Here is a 24014-nt window from a genome sequence, read left to right as displayed (position 1 = left end):
TGTATACTCAGCAACAAGACAGTAGCTAATAATAACAGGAATGAGCTATCTGATTTATATTTGCATGAGGTAACTCCAAAAAATGGTCTGATAGGGAGATGAAAGCAGCACTGGTTTATGACTGAATCAAGCATGATGTGGGAGCTTTCAAAGAGGCACAACACACTGATGCTGCCTTGGGAGGATATGGTTGCCACAGGCTTTCTTACATTTCTTGGAAAATCCCTGACACTTGCTTTTTTAAAAAAATTATTTGCAAACAAACATAATGTTTATCCCATGTTTGTCAAATTATATGGACTGTATCAAATTTTAAACTGCAGCCTGATTTTCCTAATTGGAGTTGCAGTACAGTATTATAAATGAGTTCAAATCCCAGAATAATTAGAAAAAAAATCTTAGAAATGCATTTGTTACACACTGGAAATTTCTAATGAGACAATTTAAGATTTTTAAGTGCTATTTATATATGCACGTGCTCTTCTGAGAAATAGTTTCCTGATCTCTTCCCATAAAATTCTAGGCAGCTGTGAGAACTGGGCCCAAAACACAAGGAATTGGATTCTAAAATCTGACTCCACTGGAATTAGGAGGTGCATGGTGATTACAAAAGTTTAAGGAAAAAAAACAAACAAACAACTTAGTACTGTGGTGGAGCTACATTTTACGAAGAAGTTTTCTAATATTAGTGGGTTTCAGTCATTCCCAGGAAAGACCTACTGTGTGTAAAGCACCTCTGAAATTTAATGTAACAGAGAGAAAAGTTGCAAATATTACACTTGTCTCTGCATTATATGTATCTGAAGCTATTTAAATGTCAGTTCCTGCTGCTTCTAGTCCTGAAAAAAAAAAAATTTTTTTTTGCAATTTACACAGTGAATTTGCTAAAAATAAGTAGGTTTTATACCAGCCAGACAAGACATTTAGGAAAGCTATGAAAAAGTCAGGTAAAAGAAATTAGAAATTGAACAAAATATACAAAGCATTTTAAAGGATTTCTCAGAGTTTTGTTCTTTTTAACCTAAACAATACAGTGTTCACTGAACTTCTACCATAAGCTCATGTTGGTGCTGTTACTGATCAGCGAAGAGCACTAATACAAATAAATGTTCTTGATGGTAAGTGAACTACAGCCACCCATTCCTGATATTAGCAAAGGTTTTTCAAAACCTTGTCTCAATTCTTACCATCAAAAAATGCAGTTACAGAACCTCAATCTCTGGATGTTACCAGAGGTTTTTCAATGTGTAGAGTTATGTATGTTAAGGGTTTTCATAGTGTCTTTTTTCCCCTGCCTTGCAAACAGACATATGTCTCAGTACAGTGTGTTCAGGACACAGAACAGGGCGAAAACTTGCGGTGTTTCTGCTCTGGAGGAAGTACCAGTTTGCTTGCTCATAACCAGCCTCAAGTATTTAAATTTGTGAGCCTGCAGAGTGCACAGGCTGTACCCCACTTTTTACAGTTTGAGTGCTCCTGGACCCACCAGCTCTTTTTTAAGGGGGTTTTCCAAAGCTGTGCTTTGTTAGCCACATTGTTGTGCTGCAGGAACAGACCTGGAGCTAAATTGCTGCTTGCGGCTGTGTATGCAGAGATTTGAAACAGCCCCTGTGCAAACACAGCCTCTGCCCCAGAACACCTGTGCAGCTGGAGCTACAAGTTCACTTCTGTGTAGCTTCACAAGAAATCTGTGAGAAGAAATATGTGTATGATATGCAAGTTTTTCATAAACATATAGCCATGATGTTCTACCATCTGTTTCCTGCATTATCCATCTTCTCTCATGGTAAGCACCATACAAATGTTTTATTTCATATATAATTCCTAACTCAGAAAATAATTATTTTCTTTATATTTTGCACATAAGTTTCAAGTGAAATGCAAAATGTTTAATAATGGTTCTCCCAAATTTTATAGAGTGAAAATGTGGCATCAACTTTTTGACATTATTTTGTTTCCTTTTCATTTCTTTTGTCTATGCAGCAAAAGAAAGAGGAAAAAGAATGTGGGAAAGAGGAGAAGGAGGAAAAAAATGTAATGAAAATATAGTTACACTGTTTTGGTTAAGAAATGTAAGCTAAGAAACAGCAGAATTAGAATTGCCAGAAATTAAGTGAAGGCTTGCCCATTCTTTTTGTGTTTGGACAGACTGTCTCATCAGTTTCTTGAAAGCCAAATCTACATCCATTGGAATTACTGCTAGAAATTTGATCCTATCATCTTTACTGACATGTCAAAATTTATTATGAGTAGCATCACCCTCATTAATGGAGGTACCCACAGAGTAAATACCAACAATAGAAAACATTGGGGGAAATCCAGTCCTCCACTAACAAAGGATGAAGAAATGCCAAGATGTTGTTTTGGAATAGCAAAGAACTATACAGTCTGAGCCAGTGTGTGCAACAACAGACTTGTCAACAAACCAGACCTATTGCATAACAAAGCAAAAAAAACAATTTCCTTGTTGCTCTCTCCTGCTGCTGTTATTGTAGAGCTAAACAGTTGGAAAAAGGGGAAAACGAAAATATCTAAATAATGCTTTTCTATAATGAGAACCCAAAAGGTCATCTGCTATTGTTTTAGAACACAACTTATTGTATTTCAGTCTTCTCATTATATGATCCCCTGGAAATTTCTCTGAACAATTTTATACCTAGTTTTTAAACATTTTTATTTGTTTTTGTCTTTTTCTTCTTTTTTTTTTTCTTCCTAATGTGAAAGATAATACTAAAGAAATACAGTTACCAAAGAAGAAGTATCAAAGATCCAGCATAAGCACTACATTAATACAGCTGAGACTTCTAAGGCACTGGAAGCTCTGGAGTTCCCAGGCAGCTCATTCCAGGAGTCCCAGAAGATTTGCAGCCTTTGACCGGGAAACCAAGCTGACAAAAACCTGCTTGGAATCTCGCAGAGTGTGGATCTTGCTAACAATGCAATTTTAAAATTACATAAGGAGTTATGTGTCTAATTTCAGTTAAGTATCTTGCTCCTCATGTGTATGAGTCATTATCAATGGCTTTGAAACTACAACATATTGTTGTGGCTATGTTTTTGGTTTTTTGCTATTTAAGACTTGTCACAGTTTCTACAGCGCCAGAAAATGTTTCCTGAGTACTATGTTTTAAGGCAGACATTCTAATCTTTTCCTATGCATTCTCTAAACCAAGGTTTTACTACAAATCTAGCTGAAAAAGAAGACACTTCCATGTGCAAATTATCAAACATAAATGAAGCTCACATTCACAGTCCTGCCCTTTGGCAAGAAGAATAACATCTGCAAAATCTGTTTTTTCATACTGACAATTAAATGTAATACTAATAACACAAATCAGTCTGCTAAAGCTGCATTCCTTTTAATCATATGCATCTTAGTACAGGTCAGTGAGATACACCTTTGTTTACTGTGGCTTTTACATTGGACAGATAAGAGTTTGCCTTCCCAAGTACAACTTATTACACTAAATACACTAAAACTTCATGGAACTAAAATCTGAGCACAAAATTGAGCAGTTGTAGAACAGCCCTGTGGTGAAATTAAAAAGACAAAAAAAAAAAAACCTCAAAAAAATGCCACCCAACCAACCTAAAATCCCACTATTTTTCACCTCTTTTTTAGAAAGATCAAATGCAAGAAGCTATATATACAGACTCCGTTTGTCAGTATTAATGGGGTAGTCAGAACTAGTGGCTCATACTGATCTCACTTTTGCTTCTTAGCATTTTTCCATTTATTCTGGCGTATCAGATAAAGGTTTTTCTAATTTGGTGGAAAACAGATAAACTGAGAACTATTTGGTTTAGTAGCAGGAGGCTGTATTGTAATGATTAAAGATAACAAAGTAGGAGGGATGAAATTACTAGTTACTTGTACAATTTCAAAGAAAATATGAAGCTTTTAAAAGCTATCAATGACAGAGATGTAAGACTTCATCCTGCAGATGTTCTTTGGTACTCCTGTCATAATACTACAGGGACATCAGAAAAGTTCCTGGAGTTTGTTTGGGCACAAAAAATCCCTTCATTTGAACCTTTTTGAAGGATCAGGCCTCACAGGCATTAGTGAGTGTAACTTTCACCCATAGCGACCTATCTTTTTAACTCTTTACCATGACAGCATGATACCATGATTTGTCAAAATTAACCATCCCATAATGACTGGAAATTTTACTATAACAACTATTCTTCTCTACTCATGTTTCAAAATTCCATCAGTCAAAGTGGCCAGAATTTATCTTTCTTTACTGTAGTTTTTAAAAAGCACAGTACAGTGATTACGCCTGATTCTGATGTGCTAGAAGAAATATTTGCCAATATATGAAAGGCATTCAACCCCCTGCCACTGTCCCCAGCAATTTCTCCTCACTGAAAACTTATCTTGGTAATGAGGTATAAGTGAAAGTTAATTAAAGCCATCCCATTTAGAAATGAGGTATTTTAAATAATCCTTAGAAGTTGGTTGTACATCAGACTACCTGTGTTCCTTTGGAAACACAGGAAAAGTTTAGAAAATAAAGCACAAGTACAGTATACAAAAAGATCAAACTTCATACTTTATTAACTTATTCTGTAGTTACCTATATAGATATGTGTGTATATCTGTATATGCATGTGTATGCATATGTGTGTATGTATATATATGTATAAGAATGCCTGTAGTGTGGCACTGTGTCAACATAACTAAAGTAGCTCTTGTTCATCAGAAACATTTATCCTGCTGCTACACTCTACTACTACTACTATCCACATTTATACTGCTATTACAGTAGCAGTAGCTCAGGATGGTTTAATTTACTACGCAGAAAAGGACAGAGCACAAATGGTGGGACATCAGCAGTGAAAACTGTAGGTTTTTTGTCCCCCAACTTCAGCTGAGTGGTTCATGAAGCACTTGGCTGTGCACACAGAGAGTCAAGCATCTGTGCTGAGGTCTAGCAACAGCAGTTTGGAATAGCTTTGAAATCCTAGATGATGTGCCAGTGAACTGGGGAGAGAGGATGTGGAGAAACTTGGATAATAGGAAAAAGAAGCTAGAGAGAGAGGGCCATGCGGGGAGACACTTCTAGTCCATGCAGAATATAAAACCAGGCATTAGAGGATGGTAATTCCTCATAGATGTGTCATACAAACCTCTTCTTCTTAGTGTGTCTTTGAGTTAAATTAAAATCCCTGAATGTTTTTGTGGCAAGTCGTAGCTATTTTCTTACCTATTCCTGCCTGTAAAAGTCTGGTGATTCAAACGTTGCTCATGGCTGAATTCAGCACTTTTGAAATGATACGGAAAAGGAGACATGAGACTTAATCCAAAAGCTTGGACAGAAATTAGCTCACTCAAGCTAAAATATTCTTTTTACTGGTCCTTGGTTTAAAGAAACCAGATTTCCATTTTAGCGAACAGCTAGTAAGCCAGGGATCTGTTCCTGGGATGTGTGCCAATGCTGAGACAGTCATAAAACTGGGTGAGACCCAAAGCAGCACCCAGTATATTTTTCTGACTGGGTTAAGGGTCAGTGCACCAGACTGACAGACATTCGGTCAGAGAGAAACCATGGCACTAAGTGCCCATGACTCATTGCAAAGGGCCTGGTACCAAAGCACTTTTTCCACGGAGTTGCTTATCCCAGTAATGTTAACAATGACTCTGCCCTGGTCTCAGATTTTCTTCTCAGTAGATGGTACAAGTGCTGAGTTTTGGATTGGAATGAAAATAGTATTGATAAGACACTAATGTTTTGGGGTTTAGCTAGTCATATTTACCCTAAGCCAAGGACTTTTCTTTGTTGTCTCATGCCCTGTCAGTGAAAAGGTAGGCAAAATAAACTGGAAGTTTTGTGCTGGCACAAGTGACCTGAACTGACCAAAAGGATATTTCCACACCACAGAACTTTATGGCCAGTATATAAAATGGTAAGTGCAGTCAATTTGGGTTCAGGAAGGGGTGTTTGGCATCAGCCAGCCAAATTGGAGAGACAAATTGCACTGTGCATCACTTTAAAGAAAAAGATATCATTGTTATTATTCTAATTATTAGGATCATGATTATGATTATTTTCAATTATTATTTTCTTTTCAAACAGTAAGTACTTTTTATCTCAATATAAAAGTTTTACTTTGATTCTCCTTCCCATTCAACTGGGATGGAGGAGGAAGAGAGGAAGAGGTAAAGCATGGTGTTTCATGTCCAGCTGGGCTTAAAACCATGGCAGGCTCATCTGTTTCCTGAGCTCTCCCTATGTGTAAGATTCAGAGAAACTTCAGTGTGAGCAACAATAAGAGCTGTAACCTTTAATCACAGCAAAAATTTCATAGATCCAGCTTTCTTTAGCTTAGTTTCCCTATCCCACAGATGTGGCTCCATAATCAAAGATCCAGTGATTTTCCTGCAAAAAAAATCTGCTTTGAGCTGGACTGTAGAGGACACAGAAGTATTTTGCGTTTTTTAGAAAGGAATGTCACTGGAAATTTTTTTCTATTATTTCTCATGTATATTTCATGACAATGATACAAAGAAGATATTTGAGAACGTTTAGCTTAACCCTTTTTTTGCTATGCAAAAATATGAATCTGAATCCAAGTAAATGGATATTTGTACAAATTTAAAGTATTGTAATGGCACATATCTTCTTCTGGTACTTTGTTTGCTACATGGTATTTTAAACAGGAAAATGAATGTGTGACAGGGAGACTCTCCTCCTGACAAAGGAGATCATTCCTCCCTTTGGCAAATACAAGATTCTGCTAAAAGAGAGACACTTCTAGAAACTGGAGAGACTAACAGAGGGAAAAGAGCAAGCAAAGACAGACAAGACACAGACAGAATCACAGAATTAATTAGGTTGAAAAATAGGCCTATGACGAAACACCACAGCAACTAGACTATGGCACTAAGTGCCACACCCAGCCTTTCCTTTGACATCTCCAAGCGACTTCACTATGTCCCTGGACAGCCCATTCCAATATCTAGTCACTCCCCGGTGCAGCTTGAGACTATGTCCTCTCATCTTGTCACTAGCTGTCTGGGAGACCAGGCTGATTCCCACATGGCTACAATCTCCTTTCAGGGAGTTGTAGAGAGAGATAAGGCCTCTGCTGAGATTAATTTTCTTGAGGCTCAGCCTCTCTTCATAGGACCTGTGCTCCAGATCCTTCCCCAGCTCCACTGCCTTTCTCTGAACACACTCAAGCACCCCAATGTCCTTCCTAAATAGAAGGGTCCAAAACTGAACTCAGCACTCGAGGCATGGCCTCATCAGCACCCGGTACAGGAGGAGAGTCACTGCTCTGGTCCTACTGTCCACACATTTCTGACCCAGGCCAGGATGCCGTTGGCCTTCTGGGCCACCTGGGCACAGCTCGCTCATGTTCAGCCAGCTATTGACAAGGCACCTCCAGGCACTTCTTTTCCTGGGCATTGTCCAGCCACTCCATTCCCAGCCTGTAGCTCTGAATGGGGTTGTTACAGCCAGAGTGCAGGACCCAGCACTTGGCCTTGTTGAACCTCATGCCATTGGCGTTGGCCCATCAACCCAGCCTGTCCAGGTCCCTCTGCAGAGCTTTTCTACACTCCTGCAGATCAACACTCCCATGAAACTTGGTTTCACTCATATATTGAATGAAACCATATATGGTTTCATTCATATATTTGCTAACGATAGACTCAATTGCCTCATCCAGATCATCAATAAAGATAATTAAATGGGACTGGGCCAACACTGATCCCTGAGAGAACATGAACAAGAAAACTCCTACTTTCTAGGAACTACAGGAAATTATAGAGTTGGTTGCAATTGAAAAAAAAAAAAAAAGGATACAGCATGACAAAAATCATGCTTGAAATACAGCATTTGCAAAGATACAGTGGGCAGGGAGATATTTGCTTATAAACTTTCAAATTTTTACTCTTTACTCTGTCAAGTGTAATAATTTCTAATTTTCTCCTTTTCAAAGGTTACTGTTATAGCTTATACTCTAATAAATAAAGTCCTTTGGCCTTCTTATCTGAATTTGATTTCAAGAAGGTCTAATCACACTCAAAGCTTAAAGCAGCAATAAGAGTAGTTTCTGAGCTTATAAAAACATGCTACTGTATGTAAGAGATTAAAATACCCAAGCAGTTAAAAGATCAAGCTCACCATTCAGAAGAATTTTTTTATTAAATAAAGAAAAACTTATGAACAGATGAGTTTACAACAAGACAAAATTCACCTTAAAATCAAATTCCAAAGCTTACTGTGGTTCCCAAACTCTAGAGAGTTCAGCATTTGCTGCATTCTTGGTATATACAGCTAGACCTCATTTCTGAAAATCGTTCCATTGAAGTTCTGAAAAGTTTTATCTCACAGTTAAATAGAGTGGTGTTCTTTCTAATAGATCTCTTAAAGTACAAAAACACAGTTCACTTAATAAGGTGAAAAACATAAAGAGGCAAATTCAAACTGTAGATATTGACAAAGAGATGTATAGCGCAATGGAGAAGTAAGAAGAAGGAGAAATCTGAATAATTACATAAAATCTAGCTCTCTCCAGTTTCATCCTGGCCACTTGTCACTCTCTAACACTTACAGAACAAAGATGCAAGTAAAAGAGCTATAATAGAAATCTTTGTCAGTAAAGTTGCTTTCTAATTTCTCATGTAGCCCTGAAAAATTCAGTGCTGTTGAAAAGTTCGTGAACTACACCCATTTGCAAGCTTTGCCCTAACTCATCTGTTTCTGAGATCAGAAGCCAGAATTGTTTAATGACAAGTACTAGCTTTTGTTCACAAACATGAGTTTAAAGGTTAATTATGCTACACTCCCTGGACTTGTACCCAAGAGATGGCCCAGCATTCTAAAAGATGTTATAAAAGAACCCTGTACTACTTTAAAATTGTGCAGAATTAGCCTGTTTTCTAGGCTTATTCAAAGAGACTTCAACCTTTGCAGCTGAGCAATCAGGGAATCTCCAAATTTAGGAGTGAAAGAGCCCTTCTGTGTCAGTTAGGTCTTTCATTTATCACTGAAACTCCAACCTTAAAAAAAACCAAACCTGCTGCTTGGTGGCATTTATACAGAGCAATTTACCAGTATTAAAAAAAAAATCCCACAAAGCCTAAGAGAGAACTGTTTATACCATATATAAACACTGCTAATTATTAAAGTAATCAACAGTATACTACTGTTTTATACTGTGACATGAGAGTCACAGTATAAAATACAGGCATTTTTGTTTAGAATTTGTCATATCTGGAGGGAATAATACTTCCTTTGAAGCATAAAAAACAACATGGCTGAACTAATTTTTTGTTCAGTGCAAGTATAAAAGGAACTTATACTGTTGGCTATTAATTGTGCCCATGGCATACAGGTTAAGAACAAAACAGTTGGTCAGATACCACAGTAATGCAGAAATGGGTTGCCTGAAGAAATGATGTCTTAGGAGAGAGTTAGGATAACAGGCTTCACTACTTCTGTTACTTTAACCAGTCTTACAGCTCTCATATGTGAGGAGTCCTTACCAGCACACTACTGTTCTCAAACCATTTCTGAGGCTGATTCTGAAGTCAGTATGCAATGAGTTTGGATTTGTAAATCTCCTTGTCACTTTTTCCATTACTGCATTCTGGCTAGGATAAAACAAACCAAGTGCTGTAGTTCAATCTGTCCCCTTTTCTACATTCTATCTTTCAAAGTCATCTTGTATAAATAAGAAAAAGCCTTACAATGCTCTTCAAATCAAGAATTAGCATTGATGCTATTTATGAAAATTTTTGCAGATATCTCTTAGAGTGCTCATGTTGACTGAGATAGAATAAGCTGCACATTCACTAAGCTTCAGATGATTTCTGGCATTTTCCCACTGTAATAGAATGCTGGAAAAGTTTTATATTTAATTTAGGCAATGGGTTGGACTGAGTAATTGTCCTCTACTTAATAATTTTATCAGAATTTTAAGTTTTTCCTAGTTTTTCAAAGAAAGGGACATGGACATCAGAAGAAAACCACTAGAAAACTGTTTCACTACATAATGATACCATCAACTCACAGTTTGGCTGCAGTTGGAGAACTTGATTATGCTACACACATTCCTTGTGTTTACTATGCACAAAGAAGCATTTTACCATAAAGAAAAACGCATGTTCTGTGAAGAAATATTGACGTGTATGGCATGGTATACACCTATGGAGCACTCTTTGATATAACATGAACATCAGCAATGGTGTCTATGAGTGTAGGACTAAACTTCCGCCAACATGGTCACAGAACTTGGGGTACCCAGTGTAACTCATTTACATCAAAATCAGATGTTCCTGCTTACCATTCACAGTACAGATTCCCACACAGATATGCATATACAAATAATATTTATGAGGCCACATGTGTGTATATATATATATATATATATATATATATATATATATATATATACTTGCATATATTTAAACAACAGTATGAAATTCAAGTATCTACTCACAGGAATTCCCTTGGTGCGACAAAAACCATAACACTAAATTTAGTTCTCCTATAATGGAATGATGCACACTGTATCTTCCTCTTTTATTAAAGACAGATGAATATTCTCCTGCTGTGGGTCTACCCTGAAAGCAATGTCATATGATGTTTTCATAAAAAGAATTTGTACATTTGTTTTAAAAAGGAGACGTGTTTATTTTCTGCACATGAAGCACGTAATTGTGATTCAAAATCAATAAGTATAATATCCTTATATCCTAGAAGACCTATCATCACAGATTAAGTATGCCAGAAAAGGAGCCAGAGGAAAAAAAAATTACAGGAAAGAACAAAAATATTTATCTATGTATCTCCACTTAAATGCATCTGGTTCTATGAAGATATACTGTTTTAATTATGACGCTTTTCTGTGTTTATATATGACCCTCCACATGGAAGAAAATTAAGTACAAACCAAAACAGACAGTACAATGCCTGGTTCATGCTTTTTTAAGGAAACACTTACAGATCACTGTAGACAAGGCCATAAATCTGTGCTGTGCTGTGATGGTAGATTCCTCTCAGGATAATTAGAAGAAGAATAACAACAAAAGCTGGAAGCCCCCAACTCAAAAGGAAGTAAAGCAGATAGCGCCTCTCTGTGTGTTCATCATTCATCACAAGGACATACCAGAAATTAACTGCCTGAAGAATAAAGCACAAAAACAATCAGTAGACTTGCTGGTTATAAACTATGCCAAAAAACGAATCACTCTGAAGGTCACAATGCCCCAGTGCAGGTGTATGTATAAACACTATTCAACAAAAATACTTTGTCCTGACTTTTTCTCCTTAAGTAATGAAAAGGCATTATAAAAAAATATGTTTATTTATATAACTATTTTGAATTAGACTAATGGAGAAAGAGAAACCCTGTTTAGTAGAGAACACTATTTTTTATGATGTAAAAATAGCTTTTTGCGGCAAAAGTCACTTTTTTCTCTAGATATTTGTACCTTCACATAGAAGACTCGCATATAGTATTTCTAAATCTTACTGTATTTAATATTTTTATCTTACTGTTCAGCTGTATTTATCTTGTAGAAAACACACCAAGCTCCTTTGATGATTGTGATCCTGTTCTGGGCTCAACAGTACAATACAGACAAGGAGCAAGTCCAGCTATGGTTCATGAGGATGACAGAGGGATGAAAAACTTCTCCCATTAGGGGGAGGCTGAGGAAGTTGTGGCTGTTCAGCCTGGAAAGAGGAAGCTCAGGGGGATTACATCCATATGTATAAACATCTGATATGAGTCAGTGATGAAGAAGGAGACACTCTCCTCAGTGATGCCCAGTAGTGGGGCAAGAGGCAATGGGCCCAAATTAACATACAAGAAGCTCCACCTGCATTCAAGAAAAAGCTTTCATACTGTGAGGGTGATCAAACACTGGGCCAAGATGCCCAGAGAGGTTGTGGACTATGTGTCCTTAGATAATCAAAACCAAACTGACCATGGTCCTGAGCAACCTGCCCTAGCTGTTTGAGGTAGGGTGTTGCACTAAACAGCCTCAAGGTACCCCTGAAAATTCAACAGTTCTATGATTCTGTGTAATATATGCATAACAGTTTGAGAAAAAAATTGCAAATAAATGAATGTAAACTCACAGGCATCTCTAAAAGAGTGTGTTTTCTTATGATCAACTCATCATCAAGCAGCATAATCTGGTTTAAAACCTTATATGAATCAAAATAGTGGAATAACTGAAACTCCTTGAAAGAACTGGTAGTATGAATAAGGAAATCCTTCAAGTAAAGCAGAATACTTAACATATAGCTTGGATATTTGAATTTTCTTCAAGATATTCATACTAGAAACACTGTCATGTGTAAGCATTTTTTAAAGCAAATCTACACACTATTGTCTAATAAACAACTAAGCTATCCATAATAAAAATTTCTTTTAAAAATTTTTTCTTTACTTTCTCCACTTCAAAAGTGTTATACCATCTACAGGTTCGCATGCTATATTATGATTTCTGGCCTTTTATATGAGGTGCATAAGGGATTATTAGTCTTTTTCTGCATATAATGTTTCTAATTTGAGCTTGTGCCTTTAAGCATGTCTTGTCAGTCAATGGAGAGAAGACAGGCACCTTCAGGCACTCATTAATCCTAACACAAGCATAATCATCTCTCTCTATGGCCTACATAAGGGTGTAATATAATAATGTTGATTTACATGCTTCATTTTCAGCCATCTATTGTAAGGATAAATAAAAATTCATATACTGTGACAAGACAATGCAACATGATTATTTTATTGAGGGAAATTTTGCACATTTCCCTCATCCAAGGGCTTGTCTACCCCTTTGTTCAGGAACACCTAATTTTCACATTGAAGTGCTTAATTAGTTGTTTCTGGATTCCTCCTGTAGGTCTCATAAGTTACCTATCATTTCAGATTTTTTTTTGTGATTTGTATGGTATGAATATCCAATACTTTCTCTCATTGATAATAAAGCACATTGCATGGTAGCACCTTGTTTAAAAAGGCTAGTAACTGTTTTAAATGCCTTTTTTAGAGAATGAGATTTCATAGCTATATCCAGTGTATATAATTATATTAATTATATAATAACTATTATGTCTTTTTTGTTTTTTGTTTGGTGATTGGGGCTATATGAACAAAGGCAAAGTTTATTTTCCTTAAAAGATCACAGGTAAATCCCACCACATAATTGCAACTATCCTGTGTCAGTTGAAAGAACACAGAAAAACTATTAATTCCATTGCTGGACATGCATAGGAAGAAAATATTAAACAGATGAAAATTGTATTTGGACAAAAAAATTCCACAGCTTGTGGAAATATTTGGTTGTTCTGTTCCCTTTTACATGAGACTGAAAACTCATTCAAAATTCTGTTTGTCACTTCATGTCAGTAAACACACTTCAATTACATTCCCTTATAGTGCTGGCTAGGCTGTGCCTCACTGAAAGCACTTCCAGACAGCAAAATCCTTCAACTATATATGCCATTACACTCAGGGACTACTGGTTCTACTAATTCTGACAATCTGGTGAGTATTGTTCTCAGTCACCCAACTGAAATTGCTTTCTAAGAAGGCATACCTTATGTCCTTGTTCTGTGTTTGGTTAGCCTTATTTAGTTATCTCACCTCATTTATCACAGCATAACACTTAAAACCACAGCTGCTGTAAAGGTGTAAGTGAAGTTAGATTATCCACATTTTCTGCATAGTCACACTTGTGTTTTGATAATTACTAGTTCTTACATTCAACCCCTTTTGATGCTTCAAAATGTAATCAAATAATACAGGAGCTAATTTTAGCAAATCCTTTCCTGTTGCCATGCTGCAACAATTACCAGTTGAACAGAAGAATAAAATGTACAGTCCATTTTCACGCTGCTCAGGTGGAAGAAAAAATGGGCAAGTTGTGATTTGTTCTGATATAGAAAGCAAAATAATTGTTTATTCACATAACACTAATGAGACAATGTGAAATTCAGTGAAGGTTTTTTTTCTTATAAAATGAAGCAATTAATGGAAATTACATTCTCAAACCTGGGACACACTTATTTAATTGTTTAATTATTCATTCATTTATCTTTAGTGATAATCACAGAATTTTAGAATTTTTTTTTGTGTTGGAAGGGGCCACCTAGTTCCCCCTCTCCCACCATAGGACATTTTCCACTGGACCAGTGTCCTCTTACCATCCAGAATGGGGTTAATTTCTGCAGTAGCCATGGCTGGGACCCAGAGATTATCCTATATCACCTCCCATCAATCCTGGGGGTTGGGGGAAGAGACTTCTGGGGAGAAGGGGTTTGTTCTGGGTCAGTGTAGTGTGGTTGAGGGAGCAGTTGGGTGGGGCTGTTTCTGTATGAATGGTTCACCTATTTCTTGCACCCTCTGTCAGTATTGTTGTTGTACTGTTTGTTCCCTTATCTCATTGCTCCAGCACATTGCTCTTCTCTCAACCCATGATCTTTGCAGGGCAGAAGGAGGGGGAGGCTGGGACCAAGAGAGCAGTGCATGGATTCAGTGGGAGCACTAAACTGGAGAATACCAGCCCTAAACCAGGAAAACAAAGTTGTTCAAAGTCTCATCTCCAAACTGCCCTTGTACACTTCCAGGGATGAAGTAGCCACAACTTGGCAACCTGGGCAACCTGTTCCAGTGCCCCACCACCTGTGATAATCTGCAGATAGCTGGTAAAAAACACGTGCAAAATACTTTAAATAAAATAATTTTCAATTCAGTAGGAAAACTGCTATTTTCCTTCTTTCTTCTTTTTACAAATAGCTGGAGGTGTCATTTTGTAATAATTGTATTATTTTATATAATTTCTTTTTTGAAGCTGTTAAGCAGTCTACAAATTATTCTTAAAATAAAAAGCATCGAACTTACTTTCGGATCAGTAGTGTTATGAATGAAGTCAAAAATTCATAAGAAAATACATGATATGGTGAATGTAATATAGTTATAAATGTGGGAATAATATAAATAAGTTAGAAATAGTTACAAGAATTAGAAAGCTATGTTTTAGCACAAGGAAGCTTGTCCAGGCATGTTTTCAGGAGCTAAGAAAAGCAGCTCACAAGATTGGGAAACTGGCTGACACACACACATACCACATAATAGGACTACATTTACATGTAAAGGAGAACAGCAGCACAGAGTTTCGGAGGTTTTAGCTGAGTAAAGAATTATGCCATCAGCAGCACACCTGGCTGGAGGGGGGGACAATACATCCGATGAAAATCCTATCAGGCTTGTAATCTGTTTCTGGGAAATCCCTTAACATGTAAGAGATTTCCAGTAAGAGACTGTTCGACTTGTATATCTCCCCAGACATAGGGTTTGTGTATTGCAAACACATTTTTTTTGAGTTCTGTCTAGCATAAGACAAGGAGTCGATGAATTATTCCCAAGACATCGAGAGCTGGACCATCCTTCATCTGATAGCATTATCCTGGACCGGAGAAGCTTTTTGGACTTACTTGATTAAGAAAAGGACAAAGGACATCCTGGGCCCACGGCAAGAAAAAGAGTATAAAAACTAGACTTGAACGCACAACATCGTGTCGCTCCACTCTGAGGCAACCAGGGCTCAGAGCTGTGTAGCATGTCACCCAGAGTCTAGTCCTGGGCTAGACTCTGTCCTATTCGTGGCTGACCCAGATTTTGTCATTCGATCGCGAAATAAATTTTATACTTTGTTATTTTATAATAATTTGGCTCTCACAAATTATTGATTCAATTTGATTGGCAATTTCATACATAACACTAGATATCTTACGAGTCTGACACAAATTTATAAAAATTTATAGAAAATTTAAAGTGCCATTAAATTGATGTAGGAGAAAGATTCAGGTATGGGTGATATCAAGTTCATGACTTTCATACTGGTTTGCTTGTTGATTTGGCACTTTCACTGTTGATTTAATTCACTCTAGCAATAGCTCAAGAAAGCACAAAGAATCATATTTTTCATAATTTTACTCAGTGTCAGAATTGGCAAGCAAAAATTAAAAAAAAAGATTTTTTTTAATAACAGCTTCTATTTTTTTCTGTAACTTACTTTTTGCAACATATTAGAAAATATTAAGAGAAGAAACTTATTTTCCTTGTCATGATGAAAGACACTTTTAGTGTGTGCTCCTAAGATAAATCCATTTGAAAATACAGGTTTATGCTCTTCAGCTGTACAAAGGGACACTTGTCAGGATGAAGACCTCTGGGTGTTTGACATTAATATAAGGCAAATATTTCAGGACCATAAAGATTCATTTGCATGTTTACGCCTTTTCTTCTGCAGTTAAGAAAGCTTTGTCTTTTTAAAAAATGGGTAATGCTATCAACTTTCTGTGACTTCTCCCTATAAAAAGCAAGAAACAAGACCATACAATAAAAAAGGGAGAGGAACAAACAGACAAGCAAGGATGATTTGATGGAATCTTTGTTCTGATGCTGAAGGTGAACTCTGAGATCCTTTCCATTTCAGTCAATATCTGAACAGTAGTTACATTTGTAGCAGAAATACTGATATTGAATATGTCTACAAATACAAGAAGCTAAAAAGAGAACAAGAATTAAAACATGAAGCTATACATAAATGGTTTTGTATAGAGCATTGATGTAAGACAAAATGTTAAGCATAATTACTATACCTAGCACTATGGAGATGGAAAAATTAGAAAACAAAAAGATGTAAGGAAGTTATCCTGGAGTCTAGAAAGTGAAGATCTTTGATCTGGACCCCAGAAATAAATCAGTGAATGTCCAACAGTACTGTTAAATCTGTGGGGTTTTTTTGAGTTTTGTTGCCTGGAATGTTGCTCCATCACTTTTGATCACTTAAAAATTGCCTGGATTTTGTGTATGTTTCAGTTTCATATGCCTGAATGCTGCTTTTGCTTGATTATCATATTCACCCATTTCTGTATCTTGTGATCAAGGCAGCCATTTGCAGATTTGTATGACGTAAGTGAATGATCAAACATATGCACTATGCTATGCAGCCTCATAAACAGCAGAGTGACTGCACAAAGGACACAGAATCTTCTCCTGTATTTTTGTTCTTTTTCAGACATAAGTATTTAAGTCCCGTTTAAGTATAAATATATTATGAATTCTGCTTTTCAAATCAAGTCATACATATAAAGTAAACTATGCTGAGAAATACAAACATTAATTTCCCAGACTTTTAACACTGCTCTTCAAACAGAAGTAGCATCCAGACTTCCCAAATCAATGTGGTTTCCCCTTGGATCCACAAGCTTTTCCACAGTTGTCACCAATTCAAGCACAGAGATGTCCCCAGCACTCCTTCCTGTGCCCTGATACAGCTTACTCACTCCATAATGAGATATATAAATCCAAGACCTATTCCCAGTCAAGAGGAGCAAACTGTAGCTGAGGACTGGGTTGATCTATATTTCAGATTATTTCTTTCCTTTTGGATTTTTCAAAGTTCAGGAATTATTCTCAGCTGAAGACCTGCATCTACAAAAAGAAGAATCATCTTCATTCTGAGTTTTACTCCTGGCAGCTCATTACTCAGCAGGCTGATGGATTCCCTCTTAAGCACTTTTGTCCTGTCAGATTTCCATGAAGAGCCTTCATGTTTAACACAAGCCTGAGGCTCCACTAAATGCAATGTATTATGCAAGTTCTTAGGATTTGACAAAAGTATATTAAAAAAAATAACAGTGGATTTCAACTACAGACATAAAAATGACCAACTATTAACAGTCAAATTTTCTGACTGCCATTATAAGTAATTTTTGCAACTTAATGCAATGTAAAACACATAGAATGAAATACTATCAAACACTGAATTGCCAAAGCTTGAGGCATCCCTGTAAAAAAGAAAAATGTTACTTTGTCCAAATTAGCAAATGGTGAAGAGCTCTGAAGCAATTGAGAAATAAAGTGCATATGCAACTGTGAAGAATACAATTTACAGTTTACAAAATAATTTAGAGTAGTTAACCTACAAGAACATCATCTGCCAAGCAAACAAGTTTCTCTATTGAGGTCATCTATATGCTAAGACTAATGAGCACAGCTGAGCTGTCGGAGAGGCCGCTAAGGTTCTCAATGAATATGAGCCTGACATATTCCAGGAAAATGCCACATATTACATTAATGAATATTACTGGGAAAGGAAGTTGCATTTAGATGCAGCCTAATTTGCTACTCTTGGTTTGGTCTGACAGCCTGCATATTGGAGGATTTGTACGGTAAGATATGGAGCTGCATATATAAAGCTGTATGCTATAATAAACCTGCTTGGGACAAATCCTCTTAAAATAACAGAAAAATAAATCACTTAACTCAAATACTGGTGCTAAATATACTATTCTGAAGGAGGGCACATTAATGTATTTTTCTAATAACCCCGCAGCTTGTTGCTTTGACTAACTTACAACTAGTAATTTTCCGTAACTAATTTGATTGTTCATGGAGTTCCATATTAGTTCAATTGTTTTTTCCACCATTTACTGTTCTGTAATATATCAAATGAGCAACAGAGCTGTGAGTAGTCTGGAGTAGTAGACTGATGAGGAGTGGCTGAGGGAGATGGGGGTGTTCAGTCTATACAAAAGGATGCAGGGACGTGGTTTAGTTGTGGACTTGGCAGTACTGAGTTAACAGATGAACTTGATGATCCTAGAGGGCTTCTCCTAAATGACTCTATGATTCTATAAAAATTCTGGCAATAATTATGACTACATATATTGTGTATTTTAATGCAAATTTGTGAAGGTATGTTTGTCATGTTATACAAGTTTAATGACTAAAATGCCACTGACTCAAGAAATTACAGTGTAGTTTACATTTACACTCCACCTGTAAGAGACTGCTTCAAAAGACCAAATAAGAGACATTTAGAAAAACTGTTAAGAGTAAGAAAAATAATTCTTCCTTGCTCTGAGACAATTCTTCATTGTTCTGAGAATAAATAGTTGTAATGGAAATTAGTGGAAAAAGTCTTCATAGTGTTTGTATATTTACCCTTGGAATTGTGACACTGTAGATTTAATAAAAGTCATCTAAAGTTTTAGCCTTCTAGCAGCGTTCAATTTCACCACTCTATATCTCTCTTATATATAGTTATACAGATATGTATATAGATGCACTGTAATATAATAGAAATACAATCTAACTATCAGTTACTTTTACAGGTATTTTTGGGAAATGATAAAAAGGACTAAGAAACCAACCTGAATAAGCATCCAGCTGAACTGGCAGAGGTAAAGGTAATGGGTAACAGATGCAAGGGCAAAGCAGCTTTCCTCTGAGATATGCTGGCTTATGTAAGCAGAGGCCAGAAATGAAACCTGATGGGGAAAAAAAGAATACATGCATATTGGAATTAAACAGAAAGATTTTAATATTAACAATAAGGTGAAAAATTAGTTTGGAAGTAAAACATCCATTAAATTACTGTTTCAGAGACTCAGGAAAGATATCTTGGACATTTAATATTCACCTAAAAGAATGCTTAAACACTGTCAACCCCTAAAGCAGTTGGATTTGCTCAAGCCTTAGTTGACAAGCTGTGGTTTTACACCTAGATATATTTTTTGGCTGGAATGTAAAAGAATATTGATACTGCACTGATGTTTTTGTTGTTGCTAGATGATGTTTATCCAAAGTCTAGGGCTTTTTAATTTCCCATGCTCTGCCAGCTAGTAGGTGCTGTACCACTCTTAAATTACTTTTTTTTTTAACAAATCTGACACCTGAGACTCTGCTATGGGAAACCAAAGGTAAAGCTTAATGAATGAGGAAGCACACCTGAGAGAGAGGGTATGTGTGGGTAAAGAATAAGGAGAGGCACCTATGGGCCATCTAGAGCTGCCTGCTGTGAAGGGACCCCAGTCCCAGCAGTGACAGTCTCAGGTGGCACATGTGTAAATCCTTAAGTGGTGTACCAATGTTCAGGCAGTGGCCTCTCCACACACTGCGCCCTTATATGACAAGACTACAGAGAGACCAAATATTTATTGTTTAAAATTGTTCCCATGCAATATTAGACACAGGTTTTGCAATTGGGGTGCAGATTTTCCTGTATAAGACTAAGAGAGATGTTGTCTTCTGATTTAAATAAATCCATATATTTTATGAAATAAACAAACTTGAGGCATTAACTGTCTTCAGGCTGTCAGATTTGTAGGAATATAATACCTCATCCCCTAATAGCAATACTGGACAAAAGGGAGGAAGCAACTATTCCTTTGCCTAATACCATACCAGGATTTCACATTCACAAGGCAGTTGCAGTTTGGGTTTTTTCCACAAATATGCCAAATGTCAAAGGACTATATGTTGGCTGGATAAGTAGCCAATGCATTGTCTAAGGAATAAAGGTATTCCAACTCTGATTGCAATGAATGCAGCTAGACAATTTCAACATAGCATTTTAAATTAAAACACAACTCAGAAACCTTAAGTTCTGTCTTCTGTGCATTTCTTTACAGAAGAAATGGCTCTACAAGCAAAATTCACAAAAGACTTAAAGTGTTCACTAAAGGTGAACCATAAAGAAAGGTTCTACTCGTCCACTGTGCTGATCATTTTCTCTTTGCCTGACAAAAAGTGCTACTTTTTTGACCAACAGCCCACTGACTTGTTAGTAACAGAAAGTAATGGGCTCTGGACACAGATTTCATGTATATAAAATCAGAGATGGGATAGGTAAGAAAGTTAAAGTAAATTAAGTGATTTGGGATACATATGGACACTGTATTTGCAACAAAATATTCATATGATACTGAATAACCTTTACACAGTCTCTTTATCATAAAAGTACCCTTATAAAGACAGCATAATGTTACCTCACCATGAAATTGAAGAATAACAATGAGCAACTGGGGAAACAAGTGGACTAAAAATAATTATGAAAAGCATTTCAAGGGAAAAAAAACCCCAAACATATGTGGTATTTATCAGCTTCTGCTGGGAACCAACATCTAAGCATGGCCACATAACCATTCAGTTATTAAGAGGTTAACACACAGATTAATAAAGACTGGTCTTTGCCAAATTCTGGCACTGCTGAAAGAAATGCCATCATCTGGAGTGGGTTACACACAACTGAAATATGTCTGCAAAAGCTGCCAGCCATGAGGGATAAACAAGAAGTGTTTGTGGAAACAGCCCCAGCTCTCTCAAACATTACCAGTAGTAATTTGTCTAAGACTTGAGCAAATGTTTCTACTGACAACATGCATCTGGGTGGAAAGGCTTTATAACCTTTTGCTCTCTGAATGCTTGTGTATATGTCAAGGACAGATTGCCAGGCTTGAGTCAAATAGGGGATGCAAACACAAAAGCAGATTGATGGAGTTCTGGAAATATATTTTTAACCCCTTTTGGACTGAATGTTGGCTTGAAAGCATTTTACATTTTTAACAAAGAAACTAAATTCCTAACACCCTCCTGTGCTTCAAGAAAAATAAGGTTTTGCACATTAAAAAAAGAGGAGTATATCACTGTATCAACAGTTTTCCAATTAAAACAATGCAAAGAGTCCAAATATGTGCTAAAAATGCATATCTTTGACAGAAACTGACTTTTCTTAAAGAAACAAGACAGCAATATGGATGGAGTAATCACTCAGCTAAGCTACACTGTACTTAGTGGCCTTGGAGTATTTAAAAAAAAAAAGGTAAAAATATAAAATTTTCATAGACTTGTTATCTTGTATCTTGGTTGGAAACTACAAATAAGAGTTGGTTTACAACACAAAAAACCCCGCAAACCAATAAATGCCTTCCCAATAAAATGTTCCTCAGACTAATTGCCTCATGTTGTCTTCTGTGCCTCACTTAATTATTAACTGTAGGCTGCAGCCTTTTATAACAAGGAACATATTACTTTAGTAACAAAAATATGTGTTGTAGTGTGTTTTGTCTTATTAATATGATTGTTGTTTGATTTGTAATTTTCTTGTGCTGCCCTTTGGTCTCTGCCCTTTTTCCAGAACTTCCTTTACTCCTCCTGGCAGGAAATGCCATTCTCCTCCTAAAAACTACCCTCTCTTGAGAAACTTCTCTGTCAGTTTAGTATTTCTCTAAACTTCATTAGTTTACTGAAACTGTTCTTTTCCCTTGGGATTCTTCATTGAGTGATATTAGAATGCCTGCCTTGTTTGTTATCTCTAGTTCTCCTGATTTGTTGAATTCTGTATCCTCCCCTGTGACCCTCCCCCAGTATATAAGGTATTGTCTGCCCCGAGATTGGGGTCCTGGAGAAGCCAAGGGGAACAGTAACATCAAATAAAAATACCCCAGGATCCATGACTGCTGCTTCTGTTTTTGCGCTCTGCCTTTCCTGGCAGCTGGGGATCAGCGAAGGAGAGAGGGGCTGTGGCTGCCTGTTACCACCTAGCCGGGACAAGCTACAAATATGTGCCATCTATTGGAACAAGTTGTTCACTCTTGGATCTTCAAAATATATGGTCATTATCATACCAATTATCCAGAGCTCCTTTTACAGAGATATACAGTTTAAATAGCCCTTTTCAATCCTTATATACTGACATTTAGTTCTATGCTGAAATGATAACATAATGCTTCTTCCTCATTCTTGTTGGGTGATCAGTTGTGGTTGGTGGTTTTATATTGGAAGCACTCATGGAAGTGACTTTCTAAAAGAAGCTGCTAGCAATTTCCTCCACGCCTGACAAAAAGACCAAACAGAAATTAGCTTCAAGACAATCTGTTAAACCACTAAGAAAACTGTACATGCCTCTGTGAAGACACATGTTAAAGATGAAAAAAGCCCAGGAGGGTCTCTTTTCCTTCTAGTCTGGAAGAGGTAACAAGGCTGGCCTGGCCCCTGTCTTGGCCAGGCCAGGCCAGGCAGCCCCTGCTGCAGGGCAGCACCCCTTCCTGGGAAGCCCACTACGCCACATTGGCTGTCAGACAGGGGGACAGGAGGCCATGGGGCTGAGGCCAGACTGGGCCACAGCTGTGGCTTCTAACATCTTGCCACTACTGAGCCCTGCCTTGCCACCAGCCCAGGCTGAGCTGTGGTCCTCTGGGCCTCAGGAGCACCCAGGGCCAGGCCGACTTGGGCAAGATTCTGCTGCTGTTAGGGTTTGCCCGCAACCACTGGTTAGGAGGAGGAGAAGCCATCAGCCCTGGTGTGCTGCTGCTGAGTTCTGGCCTGGCTGCTAAGATCCTAGCCACCCTCTCCAGCCCAGCTGCAGCTCCACACGAAAGCTGCCGCCAGCTGGGGTCAGGCGACCATCTGCAGGCCCCAGGTGAGATACTAACTCTTTCAGTGCTTCAATGCTCCCCCAAGTAAGAGAAAAGATCGAAGTGCAGGCCTGTAGAAGAACAACATGAAGACATCGAGGTCAGTGAAGAGGAAGTCAAGTCCCACATGGGAGGAATGAGGAGATGCCTTGATCTTGGGGCTGAAATCATCTTGTAAAGCTATGGAGAAGAATGTAATTGACACATCAGACTCTTTTTTTCCCTGTAACTTGTTGAAGAAATAGGGGGATGGATTGTTCAAACCTGTGCTGAAGCAGGAAATGTTGAAATAGCTGTGAATTTGAGAAGTTTGAACAGAAAGAGAGAAGAATGATGAAAACCCTGAACCCTCAGGGAGAGAAAAGATCTCTGTTCACAGAGATGAAGATGATCTCAGAGATAGATAAAGAGAGAACATTTGCTTACAAACAGCTCATCTTTAAAACAGTACCCCATAACTTGATACGGCCCATAAACACAGCTGTGGGAAAAACCATGAAAAATGGGAGGAACTTCACAATTGCAGATTTTCAGGGCGGCTGCTATTCATGAAAATTAGAAACCACGAGAGAACTATTTTCTTGTGGAACAGTCTCCATAAATTAACAAGAGGTACTTCTCTCTCTAAGTGAACTGAAGAAAGACTATTCTAGAAGTGATAAACTGACTGAACTGTTTTTGTACATCGTTAGTGAGAATGAAAAGTTGTAGGAGGGAGGAAAAATGTTCTAATGGTCTTATTCTGATTCTTACTATTCTTTTTTTTTTTAAGTCGCT

At 37.3% G+C, this 24014-nt stretch overlaps 1 protein-coding gene across 10 annotated transcripts in view; it reads right to left on the bottom strand.

Moving 5' to 3' along the window:
* Positions 1 to 24014, bottom strand: part of ADGRV1 (adhesion G protein-coupled receptor V1) — a 245452-nt gene that overhangs the window by 17656 nt on the left and 203782 nt on the right. For 8 of the 10 annotated variants that reach the window (XM_038125098.1, XM_038125089.1, XM_038125088.1 and 5 more), the window contains 2 exons: positions 19194 to 19310; positions 10960 to 11138 (listed from right to left, as the gene is read on the bottom strand). In XM_038125098.1, the coding sequence (XP_037981026.1) occupies positions 10960 to 11138; positions 19194 to 19310 (296 nt within the window). Of the gene's footprint in view, positions 1 to 10462; positions 10580 to 10959; positions 11139 to 19193; positions 19311 to 24014 lie in introns of those variants that run through there. The other 2 variants (XM_038125094.1, XM_038125096.1) reach the window with 2 other exon arrangements.

This window comes from Motacilla alba, chromosome Z (genome assembly GCF_015832195.1).
Source record: "Motacilla alba alba isolate MOTALB_02 chromosome Z, Motacilla_alba_V1.0_pri, whole genome shotgun sequence".
In the NCBI taxonomy this organism is placed as follows: domain Eukaryota; kingdom Metazoa; phylum Chordata; class Aves; order Passeriformes; family Motacillidae; genus Motacilla; species Motacilla alba.
Note: the sequence above shows the minus strand (reverse complement) of the source record. Positions and strands in the feature narration are given on the sequence as shown.